The sequence below is a fragment of the Bos indicus x Bos taurus genome, chromosome 2, assembly GCF_003369695.1.
Source record: "Bos indicus x Bos taurus breed Angus x Brahman F1 hybrid chromosome 2, Bos_hybrid_MaternalHap_v2.0, whole genome shotgun sequence".
NCBI classification, from domain to species: domain Eukaryota; kingdom Metazoa; phylum Chordata; class Mammalia; order Artiodactyla; family Bovidae; genus Bos; species Bos indicus x Bos taurus.
Genome location: NC_040077.1, coordinates 72,661,992 through 72,676,378, shown reverse-complemented (window position 1 = coordinate 72,676,378; position 14,387 = coordinate 72,661,992). Strand labels below are relative to the sequence as shown.

At 54.3% G+C, this 14,387-nt stretch overlaps 1 protein-coding gene across 4 annotated transcripts in view; it reads right to left on the bottom strand.

The window, feature by feature from the left end:
- Positions 1 to 1,406: 1,406 nt before the first annotated feature.
- Positions 1,407 to 14,387, bottom strand: part of GLI2 (GLI family zinc finger 2) — a 261,060-nt gene continuing 248,079 nt past the window's right edge. For all 4 annotated transcript variants that reach the window (XM_027562690.1, XM_027562698.1, XM_027562681.1 and 1 more), the window contains 5 exons: positions 13,160 to 13,309; positions 10,318 to 10,482; positions 8,928 to 9,206; positions 7,035 to 7,371; positions 1,407 to 5,629 (listed from right to left, as the gene is read on the bottom strand). In XM_027562690.1, the coding sequence (XP_027418491.1) occupies positions 3,207 to 5,629; positions 7,035 to 7,371; positions 8,928 to 9,206; positions 10,318 to 10,482; positions 13,160 to 13,309 (3,354 nt within the window). In that variant the 3' untranslated portion in view covers positions 1,407 to 3,206. The remainder of the gene's footprint in view (positions 5,630 to 7,034; positions 7,372 to 8,927; positions 9,207 to 10,317; positions 10,483 to 13,159; positions 13,310 to 14,387) is intronic.

The window sequence follows — 14,387 nt, the reverse complement described above, 5'->3', positions numbered from 1 at the left end:
CTGCAGAGCCACCCAGCCCAGCCCAATGGGGATCAGCCAACCGTCAGTGAAGCCAGATTCATGAATGAAATAGACGCTGTTCCCTGGTGCTAAGGCTTTGTGGGTATGGTCATGCAGCATGATCGTGGCCGAAGTTAAGAGACACAGAGCACATGGCTGAGTTGAATGGCCTCAGTGGACTTCTTAATACTGTAGCTCATCTAGTCTCAGGCAGCATTGAATTCCTGGCCTCTCCCCGCCCCCAAAGCAGGGCACAGCTGCCTCCGGGGACTCAGCATGTGATGTAGAAGAGATGAGAGGCCTGAAGATGATGGGCTTTGAGAGCAGAGGAAAGGGCTCAGCCGTCTGTGCTCCGTTCCTCCTCCTGAGGGCACAGTCCGCTAAATTCCTGGGGCGGGACTCGGCTGTAATCTGTCCACCATGAGGATACGGCCAGAAATGCAATGGCTCCCTAACACATAGTGAAGACTCAGGGACACCCCCAGAAAGAAAACATGCTGAATTCCCTTCCCCTCAGGGATTTCCTATACTTGATATTATTCTGAGCATCCGTGACATCCCTCAGAACTCGTTTTCAGCTGAGTGTTTCAGGCAGCTTTGGGAACTCTCCGAGCTGGGTGCCAAGGTTTCTCTCCTAGAGCAGAAGGCGTTAAGGGGCCCAGGCTGGGATACCAGAGGCCAGCCTAACTGGCTCTATAGAAAGTGCTGTCTACTTCTTTCAACCCCATGCTGGGTTGTCCCCTCCCAGTTCCAGAATTCATCCCACGCCCCAGTGGTTCCCCTCACTGATCCCCCTGAGACACACGGCTGTAGCTCAATTGCTTCAGTGGCAGCCTGCTGGATCGCCAGACCCGGGTAACTCTGTGCACCTGCCAGGCCCTCCCCCGAGGGCTCAGAGTCCCTGCATGTGGCTGCTCCCCATGGGCTCCTTTGCCCGTGGCCAGCTGCTGGGTATCCAGGGCTTCATCAGCCTGCCTGATTCTGCTTTGGCACCAGAGGACAGGGGGCTGCCTGTCTTCCTCTCCCTGCCTCCCACAATTCAAGTGTGCTCATCCAACTGCCTGGCCAAGAGGGGCTTCTGACATCAGGACGGCCTGAGACCAGTGCTGCCTCTCACAGTCAGCAAACCAACTTAGATGTTCCAACCACCTGGCTGGAAGAACAGCAAGATGTTCCCTCTACAACGTCAAATCCTGCTCACCCCCCGGGCCCGCCTCCCACTTCCTCCACCCTGAGACAACAGACAGCCAGTAAATGCCCCAGCGTTAAACATTTCCTGGCAAAGGCGGGACAGTCAATTTTGATGCTGCTGAGAAAAAAATACAGCCTCATTTCTGTTTAAATGCACTGAATTTACTGCTCAGGTTTTCATTAACTAATGTCAAGAAAGAAGCAGACAGACCAAATAAATTATGAAAAAATTACTTTTTTTTAATGTACAAAAAACGACTTATTTACAAGTTGAGTATGTCATCTCAATTCATAGCATGTAGAAAAAGCTAAAAATGTTTTGGAGATATAAATCTGACCGGATGATGCACCTACGGTATTTTCAGGGACGCCGTCTTCTGTACAGATTATATACAAACTGGGAACGGCCAGTGAAATCCTAGCCCAGGGAAAGAACATGCATCACACAGAGCACAGACCCCTGGAGGTGTCTCAGGGCTGTCATTTGAACTTGACCTTGTCTTTGAACCCTGACAAAGCACTTGCTGTTCTGGGGTGTAGAGGCCCAGGTCAGGTTTTGGCCATGTTCTGGTTGAAGCCAGGCTCATAGTCAGAGTCAAGTTCATAGTGATGCAGGTGGATTCAGCAAGGTTGCCACAAATTCAACATGAGAAAGGTGCCGAGTGTATGTGAACGTGTGTAGTGGGGAGGATGCATCCATTCACCCTCCCATATGTTCGGGAACAATGTCTTCTGATGCCAGTTCCAAATTCCATTTCCAGGTGGGGCTTGGTCAACACTGAACAGGAGAATTCAGAGATGGTCCCTCAGAGTCCCAAGAATCAACCCCTTCAAAATCCCACCCCTGCCCAAAATACCATGCATATCATTACTCTCTGTGAAATGATCAGGTGGGCGGAGGGAAGGGAGACCAGAAGATACCAGGACTGCATGTTGTAGCTTGGGGTCAGTCAGGGGGCTGCTGGTGAGTGGACAGCATGGCCTGGAGGAATGTGGGCAAAGGCTGCCATCAAGCCCCACAGTTTTCCACCATAAGGTGGGTGGACAGTGCATTGGAGAAACAGGGTTGGGTAAACATGTGACTTCCTCTTCCTACTGGGAGACTTCCAGGGCGGCCTGAGGCTGGGCCCCCAGTGTGCTCTTTACCCAGGCCCCTCTTCATCACACACTTCAGCTCACCTTGGTCCATCCCTAACCCCCAGCAGCCCCGAGGTATTTAGAAATGTGTTCTTTTCAGGAAGGGCTACATTCTACATGCATGAACACTGTAAACATGGTCTGGAGAGGCCTGGGCAGCTTCTGGGCTTGCCCTGAGTATTATACTGTTTTCTTTCCTTTTTTGGGCAATGTTTTCATACTTTACTCATCCATATACACTTGGACAGTCAGCCAGCCGCAAACTTGGCTTTGCAGGGTAGAGACACCAGCTCTACCAAACCCATAAGGATGTGCTTCCAAACCATCCAGGTAAAAAAAAAAGTTTCCCCCTCCACAGCAAGGGATGTCAGAGGCTTCAACAATTAAGCTTCACAGAAGAATTCCCGTGGCCCAGGAATTCCTTTACCTTGCAGGCACCGGAGCAAGAAATTTATCTTCCTGGATTGGGATATCTGGTATGGCTTTTGGATGATTCAAACCCAAATGTGGTTCCTCTCACCTCTTTCCATGTGTGCTTGGAATGCCCTGGGCCAATGTTATCCCTCGTTAGCCAAATGACAGAGGTGACAAACCCAGACACCCATAAACACCAGAGGCTGTGAAGCACTGTGTAAACGAGTCCTGTATCCCTGCCTTGCCTTTTCCGTGGAGACTTTTGAGAGTTCCAAAAGATTATCTAAAGGAAGACCAGACGGGATGCACACAAACCTGCCTTTAAAGCATCTGTGGTCTGAACCAGCCACTGGCCAAACTCCCTCAGACCTATTTAATACTTTTTGGGGAAAAAGGTAAAACAGATAAAAGCACCGTGCCCTGGGAAGTGATGGTCCTTCCAAGTCCGCTCAGTGCCAGGGGCCTTAGGTCATCATGTTCAAGAACTTGCTCTCCTCGGCCAGGCTGGTGAGCATGGAGCTCATGTCCCCCACGGCCATGTTGCTGATACCGGCGGGGATGGAGGGCAGAGTCAGGGAGCTGCGTGGGGTGGTGAGGCGGGAGGAGCTCTGGGAGAGGCCGTGGAGGAGGCTGGGGCTCAGGGCGCCAGAAAGCAAGCTGGAGTGATCACTGTCATCCATGATGGCATCAAAATCAATCTGGGGTGCCTCAAGTAGCTGGGAGTCCACAGTGCTGGACACCTGGTTGACCCCCGGCGAGGGCAAGGCCTGGGGCTGTGTTGGCTGGGGTCGCAGGGCTTGGCAGCCGGCCTGGTTCTCAGGGCCTCCGTTCTGCTCGTACATGTGGATCTGGCCATAGTAGTAGAGCATGCTGTGGTCCTGGGTCCCACCTGTGTCCTGTGGGGGTGGCTGAGGGGGTAGGGACAACATGCTGCCCGTTGTCCCCTTGGGTACAGACTCTGTCATCTCCTGGTTGGCTGACATAGCAGCCATGGCATGGCCAGTTGCCCTGGCATAGGCTAGCTGCTGCCCTGCACGTACCCCACGGTGGCGGCCGGCAGGGCCAGGCTCTGGGGGTGGCCGGGGTTGCATTAGGCCAAAGCTAGATCCAGCTGCCCCCATTGTGCCCTGCTGGGGCTCCATGAAACTAGGTTGGTGGGAAGGTACCAGGTTGGGGCCTTGGTGGTAGCCCTCCTGGCTCATGGTGGTCACCAGGTGATGACTCTGCTGTGGGTAGTTCTGTGCTGGATGAGGTGGTGGCATCCCGGCCAGGCTGGAATTGGGCATGCCGAGCTCCCTGTGGCTGTTGCCCATCATGGTGGGGTCAGGAGCAACTTCCATTTGCTGGGGGAGCCCCAGGTGGCCTGGCTTGGTTGCCATGTTGCTGCAAGAGGAGGGGAATTGGTTCAGGGTCCCACCCATGGTGCTCAGCTGGGGGTGGGCTTGGCCATAGCCGGGGTGGGGGTTCACTGCAGCAGTCATGTTGGGACACTGGCTGCCAGCCCCTGGCTGCCGCAGCTGCTGTGTGTAATTTCCCCTGGGTGCGGATGGGGCTCCACTGTAGGGCTGTAAGTGTGGCTGTGAGTTGTCTAGGCCCCCAGGGCTCGGCTGCAGGCCCTGCGGATTGTATCCTGGGTACTGGGCGAAGGCTGGTTTCTGTGGTACCACAGCTAGGTTGCCCTGTGGGAAGGGCAGAGGCTTCACCTGGCTGGCCAGTGCGTCCACGGTGCCTGAGCTCACTTCGTTCCACTGCACAGGCATGCTGTTCTTGTTCAGGCTGGAGGGGGCCCCGTAGCCCAGTGGGCAGCCTCCCAGCACCGGGGCGGAGGGGCCCACGTTTGAGTCTGCAGCTGCTATGGTACGTTGGCCGTGCAGCCCGGGGCTGGGCAGTTTGGGGTTCTCAGAGAAGCAGGTGCTTTCCGGGGGGTACACCGGTGGGGTACTCTCCTCCAGGGTGCCACTGGTACGTGCCTTGATGTACTGCACCACGTCATCGGGGAGCACGAGGTCGTCCTCTGGCAGTCCGAGGCTGACCTCTGGGCCTGTGCCGTCCGCCCCCGCCGCCAAGGCTTCCATCACCACGTTCTCGCTGATGCTGGGCGGCCGGGGCGAGTAGCCGCTGCGGGCCAGGCTGCCGTCTGCGCTCGTGTGGCTTTGCAGACGGAGGCCTCGGCCCTGGCCGCAGGGTGGCGGTAGCGTGCCTGGGGTCACGTCGAGGGCGCTGTGGAAGCGCTGCACCCGCGGGGCTGCCAGGGCATCAGGCCGCCTCCCAGGATCGCTGGCCCGCCGCGCCCCGCCGCCTGGTGCCTCGTGGGGGAAAGCGGGCAACGGCCCCGAGGGCCCGTAGTGTGGCCCGTCGCTGCCCCGCCGAGGCCCGATCGGGCGCAGGCAGGCAGCGGGCAGCGCGCGCTCGGGAGCATCCAGCAGCGCCAGCCGGGTCCGCAGGCTCGTGCGCTCCAGGCCCGGCAGCGGGGTCGGGGGAGGTCCACCTGTGGCTGCTGCGTACTTGGCCCGTAGGCTGTACTGCTGGGCGGGTGTGAGCTGGAGAAGCCCCGGGCCGCCGCCGCACTGACTGGCCTCACTCGAGCGCCGTGATGCGTCGGTGGAGATGGGGTCGTAGGAATCAGCAGAGCTGGCAGGGTGCGCGCGGCCGGCGCCCAGCGGCGAGGCCTCGCTGGAGCGGCGACTAGAGAAGTAGGGGGAGATGCCGGAGGAGCGGCGGCTCACGGTGTAGGCCGAGCTGACTGTGCTGGTGGAGCTGTCCCGGCGTTCCTGCAGGTGGCTCAGCACTGTCACCTCGCCCGGGAACAGCTCAGACAGCCGCGGGTTGGGCAGCAGCCCCGCGGGTCCGCCGCCCCCGCCGCCGCTGAAGTTTTCCAGCACGGAGCCTGTGGGAGAGGAGCGGGATCAGCGTTGGGAATGCGGGACAAAAGGCGATGCTTGGACTGCCTGGAGGGCACTGAGCCTGCTGGGCCTAGAGCCCTGGAATAGGGTCTGGCACCCAGTCAATGATTTCTCAACAAAAGGAAGAAAGAGACAATTGGGAGCAAATCGTGGCACTTACTGCCAGGGCACAAGCAGAAGTTAGGAGGCTTGATCCCAGTCTGCTGCTGCCGGGCAGGCCCTGTGCTCTCATTCTCCCCATTCTCGGTCTCCAGCTGGGGGTGGCATGTGTTGCTGGGGAACACTGGGTTACTGAAAAGAGCCCAGGAGGGCCCTGGACACAGCCTCCCTGCACCCTCTTCATCCATGGATGGGTGTTGCCAGCTGGGCTCCCCTGGGGCTGTGTTTACCCAGCAGGCTGTTTATAGAGAGCGTCCTGGGACCTAGGGCCACGGGAGGGCAGAGAGGCTGCAGAGTGGGCTGGGAGAAGACAGCTGCAACACTGGACCCCCGACAGCTGCGGCTCATCTCACGGAGCGCTCTGGGCCTTGAGCGGCCTCTACATCCCTGATCTGTTCCTGGATGTGGGCCACCCTGGGAAGGGGTGACCTTGGGTGAGGCAGCTGTCACACCCTGGGCAATCTCTGGAGGAGGCTGGGAATTGAAGGCCATCTGCTGGCAGTTCCTCCAACAGCTGGGACAACAATCCTCCCTTCAAGGAAGACCTCTCAGTGTCACCCCTCTATAAGCCAGTCCTACTACACGGCCATCAGTCCCTGGAGGGCAGCTTAGAGGCTCAGCGCCCCAGGGTGTCTGGTGCCTAGCACACTGCTCGGCAGAGTCGACACTCAGGAAATGCTCAGTGAGGACATCTTCCATCTCAAAGCCTGGTTAACACTTCCCGAGGCTGAGGACAGGGCTGCCTCCTCCAGGAGGTCCTCCCAGCTCTTCCCCAGCTGCCCTGCTTTCTCTCACTACCCTGAGCTCTGTCCTAGGTGCTACTTGGCTCATCCTGCATCTGGTGGCATGGCCTTTCACCACAGCGACTGGAATATCTCACTATCCTGCAGAGGGTCTTTGCTATGGTATCTATAGCAGGTGCCTGATAGACAAGTGAATGGATTATGAGGAACAGGATGATGGGAGCTGAGTTTGCATGTTTTGAGGAGTTATGGGGATGCAGCATGGTGTAGTTGGAAGAGCATGGGGTTTGGAGTCACTCATGCCTGGGCTAAGTCTCAGCTCTACCACTAATCTAGGCAAAGCACTTTCACCTCTCTGAACCTCAATTTCCAAAATTGTGCAATAGGCTTATAAGATCTATCTTCTCCAGAGCACATGGTGTTTGGTGGGTGTGAATCACAATGGATTCCCTCCCACCCCACCAGCGCATCTGGAGCCTCCACCTACCACTTCCCGGGAGGGGAGGCAGCTTGGAGGTCCGGGTGTGCGGAGCTGGCCCGGCCCATGAGCAGGAATCCTTCAGTGACTTGAGTTTCTCCTTCTTGAGCTGCTCGAACCGGTGCATAGCGGTCATGTGTTTGCGCAGCTGTAGGCCACCAGCAGAGGGGGCGGCCAGGGCGGAGGTGTCAGCCCCTGGCGGCGGGTCCTCCAGAGCTGTCAGGTCTGCCAGGCTCCCGGGCCCTGTCCCCGGCATCTCCACGCCACTGTCATTGTTGGGGGCACTGCCCAGGGGAGAGGGCTCGCTGCTGCAGGAAGACTGGGCTCCGGGGCTGGACTGACACAGCTGCAGGGGGCATGATAAGGCACAGACTCAGAGGGTGCGAGAAGCCATGGGCCCTGCCACCCAACACAGCACTCTTGCACACCTGGGGAGGTGGGGGCGGGGGGCGAGAAGGAAGCTGCTGCATGGAGGAGCTTTCAAAGCATTACTTCTCTGAACCTCAGCTTCCCCAACTATAAGCTGGACCTGAGCTGCCCCCTGGAGAGAGCCAATGGATAGATGGAGACAACCCAGCAAGTAGAAGGCACCAGGTAATCGTCAGGCACCCACCTACAGCCCCTCTCCCCACACACAGCCTCCCTGCTGTGCTCCTAAGCTCTTCCAGCCAGTGTCTGGGCCAGAGCTCTGCTTGAAGAGCTTTCAGTATGTGAACATTTGGCAGCTGAGCCCCACAGAGGCTGCCGCAGCCGTGTGAAATTAACACAAAAAGAGGAGACTTAAGCATCCTGACAGCAGTGATGGGCTGCTCGAGGAAGCAAGGAAGAGTGAAGGCCTGCTGACCTGCTGCCTGCCCAAAAGGCTGGAGACGGGTTGTTAGAAAGGGAGTTTGACTGCAGAGGTTGTAGCTGCTGGATGCAGCCCTTGCCCTCACCCTCCCCAAACCAGCACTCCCTCTGAGTCAAGGCAAAGTGGGATGAGAGTTCATGGCACACGTGTATGGTGCGGAACTTCACAGAATGTGGGCAACCTTCACCGTGACCTAGGATCTGAGCCCAAATAAGGCTCACCTGGGATGAAGCATCTCCGGCTCACTCCTGGTCTGAAGGTCCCACATTCCAGGCCTTTCCAGGGAAGCTGCAGTGCTTTCACTTGCCCATGGCACTGCCCACCTTCCTCACCTCAGGACTCAAGACCTTCTGGAGGTCTGTCCTTCCCTCCTCTGCAGCCCGATTTGCACCTCCACTCTGCCCTGATCCTCATGCAGGCTCGGACCCCATGGCTTCCTCCTGTGACTGCACACTTGCCCCCTGTTGCCAGCTGTAACCTGTTCCGACGGCCCACTTGCAGCACCTGCTGTCTACCTAACCAAATCTGCCTTCCCAGGCCCTTGAGGAGCCTGGCCAAGCACCCCAGCCGCCCTTACTCATGCCAGCCCTCCCCCAGTCCCACCCAGCTCCTCTGCTCACCTCAGTACCGTCTATCCTTAGGGGAGGTACAGTCAGGAGAAAGAGGTAGAGACAAAGAACAGATGGTTAGAACAAAAGGGGTGCAGGCCAGAAGGGCAAGGACACAGAGACAGGACAGAGGGTGGGGGGCAGCTGCGACACCTGGGGGCCGGTGGGAAAGTCAGCCACCGGAAACCACCCGCACCCTGCAGACTGACCCAGTCGGGGCAGGCATCCTGTTCCCCACGGTCAGCCCAGCAGAATGGCACTTGGCTCAAGACAGGTTCGGTGGGGGCCAGAGGTGGTAAGGGAGGGATACTGAGCTGTAGAGAGGAGGGACATCCTTCTGCTCCTGGAGAGGGTGCCCCCTTGCAGATGGCATTGCTCTTCTGCTGCTGGGCGTGGCCCCCTGGGGGCGGGGCGTGGACGGGGCCCCTGCTGCCGTTGGCTTACCCCGGAGCGCTCCGTCTTGATGGCCTTGACGTGCAGGCCGTCCTCCACGGCCTGGCTAGTGCTGCTGGCCTCGGCGTTGTCCTCGGAGCCCCGGCCGGGCTCGGCACCGGCCTCGCTGTCCCCATTCTCCCGGAGCAGAGGGGCGCGGAGGTGCACATCGTTGCGCTGTTTCTTGGTGACGTGAGCGTCTGGGCCATGGACCGTCTTCACGTGCTTCCGGAGGGAGCTGGGGTCCGTGTACCGCTTGGTGCAGCCTGGAATCTTGCAGATGTAGGGTTTCTGGGAAGTGAAGAGGCGTCATGCATGGGGCAGGAAGGCAGACTCCACAGGGCAGCACTGCGGCACCCCTGTTGAGAGGGGCTGGACCCCTGGATGGAGCCCTGCCCCACCGGCCTCGCCTGCTACCTTTTCTTGCAGGTAAGCATGTGGCTAATGAGACCCTCATCCCCACCCCCCCTAACTGGAGATATGGATCAGAGCCTGTGGAGGGAGGGGTCACAGTGCCTGGTGTGATCAGCATGTTGGGATTTTTAGTATCAATGAGTGTATTACCTCCTTATATGTCTGTGAGACACCACTGAACACCCTGCTCTCTCTCATGAGGAAAGACAGGATCAGAGAGGCAAAGACACTCCAAGTCACCCAGGAGCGGAATGAAAACCCAGGGTTTCTGACGCTTAGTCCTGAGCTCATACACACACACATGCACGACATCCATATGTAAACAGACTTTTGTCTACATGTATACACACAGACATGTACACACATGTATGCACACACATCCACCTAAACACACTTAAACATGTATATAAACACCCACGTGTGTACACATACTTACAAATACGTATCCATACCTCCTCCCCGCATAACACATACAACCACATCCACACAGGCACATACATACTTGCAAACACACATAGCTTTCCAAGGCTATCTCTTGTCTTTAGATGCTCTGAGTTGATACCTTTGGGAATTTCTCTGACTTCTTATCAAAGCAAGTCTCTTTGGGGTCCAAAATGTCCCTAAACTTTTAGAGACATCCTTTCCTGAGTCTACCTGAGTGATGGTGGTTGACCCTAGGAGAGACTGGGAGGCAGGTACAGCCCACACCAAGGGCTCCCTCAGCTCTGCCCGGGGCTCTGGCTATCTGGGGAGATAGAGCCTCCTGTGCCCCACTGAGGGCAGGTTGACAGCCATGGCAGGCCAGGCAGCACTAGTAGCTGGAGTGTGTCATCAGCTGCTGTCGGACTGTGGGGACAGGGGTTAGGGCTGTGTGCTGAGCTCCAACAGCACGGGGTGGCAGGGAGTGACATCTGGCTACCAAATGGCCTATAGGTGTCAAGAAGCCATGGGGTGAGGGTGACCCATGCCGGGGCCCCCAGGCGGGTACCTCGTTGGAGTGGGTGCGGTTCTGGTGCTTGGCGCGGTCTGAGGCATTGGAGAAGGCTTTGTTGCAGCCCTCGTGCTCACACACATACGGCTTTTCCCCGGTGTGGGAGCGCAGGTGAGTCTTCAGGTTCTCCAGGCGGGAATAGGCCTTTGAGCAGCCCTCGAACTGGGAAGAGAAGGGTTTGGTCAGTGAGGGCAGATACAGTGAGTCCCAGATACAGTGCAGGGAGCCCAACCTGTGGACTGGTTCACTCCGCCCTACAGGTGCAGCCAGGAGTGCAGATCTAAACATCTCCCTTCCCTCCTGATCATGTAAATGACACAGCTCGAAAACTTGGAAAAGACTGAAAAGTGCAAGGAGGAAAATGAAACCTTCCATGGCCCAGGACAGGCACTGCTAACCTCCAGGCAAGTCTCATTCTGGGACTCTGCAGGTCATCCCCTCACATTTTAAAAACCTGAACTGGAACATCTCAAGCATTCAGTTGCTTATTCTGCTTGTTAAAATCGACAGCACATTATGAGACTCTTCCCATATGATTAAAAACTCGGTAAATATTATTTTCAACAGTTTCCTGATGCCCCTCCCTGATTAGAATTTTTTATGCATTAAAATGTGCCAAGAATAAAATCCAGTGTCCCCCACATTGCGGAGGGAGCAGGCCACCTTGACCCTGGCTCAGGCCATGTCTCTCTCCTTTTTAGTCCTTGACCCCACTAAGTTCTCCCGCGTGAGGGGCCTTGCACGCACCATCCTCTCTGTCTGGAAGCTTTTTCCTATCCCCACCCACCCTGGCCTTGGCCCAGCCCACTCCCTCTCAGTCTTTGGGGTCATCTCCTCCTACAGCAATTCTTTGATTTTCTTAATTATAATAACACCCTTTTTTCTTTATACTCCCTAATACAGTTTATAATTATCTTAATCGTTTTGTTATCTGGCCTTCCCACAAGGATACAAGCTCCCTGCAAGCAGATACCTTCTAGGTCCTATTCATTTCTGTGTTCCTAGGAATCAGTGCCTGGTGAATAGAAACATTTTTTGGCACTCAAGAAACATTTTAGGAAAGGAAGAGGGAGCCAGAGAGGGGGGCAGGAAGGGAGGGAGGAAAGGATCATTGCAAGGGTTACCTATTCCAAAGATACTGCAACTGCATCCAGTGTAGCCGTGAAAATTACCCCCAGAATGACACATAAACCCCAGCAGGAACTGTTTCATTCCTCACATCCTCCCCTTTATTCCTGACCAGTTTGACTGAGCACACTTGGCTCCAATGACTTCTGTTTCTGCAGCTCACAGCTCATATCAGAGGGCTATGGTTTGCTACCACTCAGGCCTGAAGAAAATAACTTCTGCAAAGGACTCGGAAAAGCAAAAATAATCTTGCCAAAGGAGGACAAATTTGGAAGACTGACACTTCTCAACTTCAAAACTTACAACAAAACTATGGTAATCAAGCAACTGTATAGCACAGGGAACTATATCTGATCTCCTAGGATAAATCATAATGGAAAAGAATATAGAAAAGAACACATATATGTGTGTGTATAACTGAGTCACTTTGCTATACAGTAGAAATTAACATAACACTGTAAATCAACCATTCTTCAATTAAAAAAGACCATGTGTGGTACCGGCATAAGGACAGATGTAGCCGTCAATGGAAGGGAACTGATAGTTTAGAAAGAAACTCACACTTTTAGGGTCAATTGGGTTTCAACAAGGATCCAAGACCATTTGATGTGGAAAGAGCAGTCTCTTCAACAAATGGAGTGGGACAACTGTGTGACAACATGCAAAAGAATGAAACTGGATCCTTACCTCACACCATATACAAGTTAAATGAATATGGATTAAAGACCTAAATGGAAGAGCTACACTACTAAAAATATATATGTGTATATATTTCTATGTTCATATAAATAAAACTACATACATATAAACCATAAAACTCCCAGTAGAAAACAGGGATAAATCTTTGTGACCTTGCATCTGGCAGTAGTTTCTTAGATATGATACCAAAAGCATAAGCAATATCAATAAAACAAACTCTCTGAACATCAAAACTTTTATCCTTCAAAGGAAAACTATGAAGAAAACCTATAGAATAGGAGAAAATCATATATATCATATAATCATATATCCGATTATATCATATAAAATCATATAAATCATATATCCGATTAGAGTCTAGTAAAACTACTACAATTCAACAACAAAAAGACAAATAATTTAAATACAGACAAAATATTAGAATAGAGTCTTCCCCAAAGAAGATACACAAATGGCCTGCTCCTTTGAAAGGGAGGAATTCCTGTGTGTTAAATAAAGGTCTCACCAGATAGTCACAAACCTTGTTGACTCCATAAGGGAGACTGTCCAAAAGGTCTTATAATTGTGTTCACGTTTTTTTTTTTTTTTTTTAAGTCCGCCAAAGTGACTTTTAAACCATCATCACTCAATCTGTGACTCTCCAGTGAAACTCTTCTCTGTGCAGAGGACAGCCTGCAGGGAGCTACCGAGCCAGCCCTCTGCTCAGGGCCACCCAGCTGAGTGGGGCATAGCTTTGGGGCTCCTGGTCACACAAACACAACCACAGAGACACCAGCACACCTCCACCGCAGGTACCTAGATGCACACGTTCCTCAGGGAGAGTGCAAACGAAAGGGGCAGCAGACAGAACAAGGGGCCCCTAGGATGCCAGACCCGGCAGGAGCAGACAGGATGTCCTGTTGACAGGTCTTGTCCCATTGTCCCAAAGCTGTTCCACCGGGTCTTTCCGTGCTCAGCCATGTCCAACGTGACCCACGTAACCTGGCCAACGGGCCAGCCCATGGCCACTCACCGTGCACTTGTGGGGCTTCTCGCCTGTGTGTCTGCGCATGTGCACCACAAGCATGTACTGTGCCTTGAAGGGCTTCTGCTCACGCGTGCAGGCCTGCCAGCGGCACACAAACTCCTTCTTCTCCCCGTGGATGTGCTCGTTGTTGATGTGCTGCCAGGAACAAGCCCACAGAGAGGGATGAGCCCAGCCACCCACCCCTCCAGACTACACCTGGTCTGTGCAGACCACCCCCCACACGGCATACCTGTTTCACAGACTGAGAATGAAAAAAAAGGATGTGAAATAGCTCAAAAATTTTGTTTTATATTGATTGCATGCAGAAAGGATAATATTTTAGATACATTGGGTTAAACTATATGATTCCAATTGATTTTACCAGTCTCCTTTCCCTCTTTTTAAATGTGCTCCTAGCTAATGTAAGATTACACGTGTGCCTGGCATTGGGGCTGGCAGTGTCCCTCTCTTGGACAACACTGCTGTAGATCTTTGCAACTTACAACGCTGCCCAGAGCTGAGCATCTGGTTACTGGCAGCCTCTCTCCTTGTGAGACAGAAAACCGCTGGGCCCTTCTGCCCCAGGTGACAGGCCAGACTGTTATGCATACAAATGCCAACACTGAGATAAGCAAAATCTACAGCGCTTTGAACTTCCAGGGAAATCTTAGCATATTAGCCTCACTTTCCATTCTGAAAGCTTTTCAAATGATCAAAATGCTTCCTGACAATGCCTTTCATTTTTTTCTTATTGGTTTACTTAGCAACAAATTGTTAATAATTGACTAGGGGCTCTAGCTTATGTGCGTGCCTGGGCCATCCATCTTCGCAGGGAGCACAGAGAGAGATGGAGCTGGGCAGAACAGGCTGCCCCCTCTCATGGGACCCTGTCCCTTCCAGGGCCAGACGCAGGTAGTCACCTACAGCCCCAATGACAGCCCTGGGCCCAGGTAGGAGCCTGCAGCTGGAGCCCTGCTTCCCACATCTGGACTGTCTGCCTTTCCATGAAGAATCCCCTCCCTGCTCTTTGGAGTCGACTCAGTCCTTGCTAGAGCATCTTTTATATCTTCCCCTCTACTCCTCTGGGCTTCCCTGGTGGCTCAGATGGTAAAGAATCTGCCTGCAATACAGGAGACCTGGGTTCGATCCCTGGGTTGGGAAGATCCCTTGGAGAAGGGAATGGCTACCCACTTTAGTACTCTGACCTGGAGAATTCCATGGACTGTATAGTCCA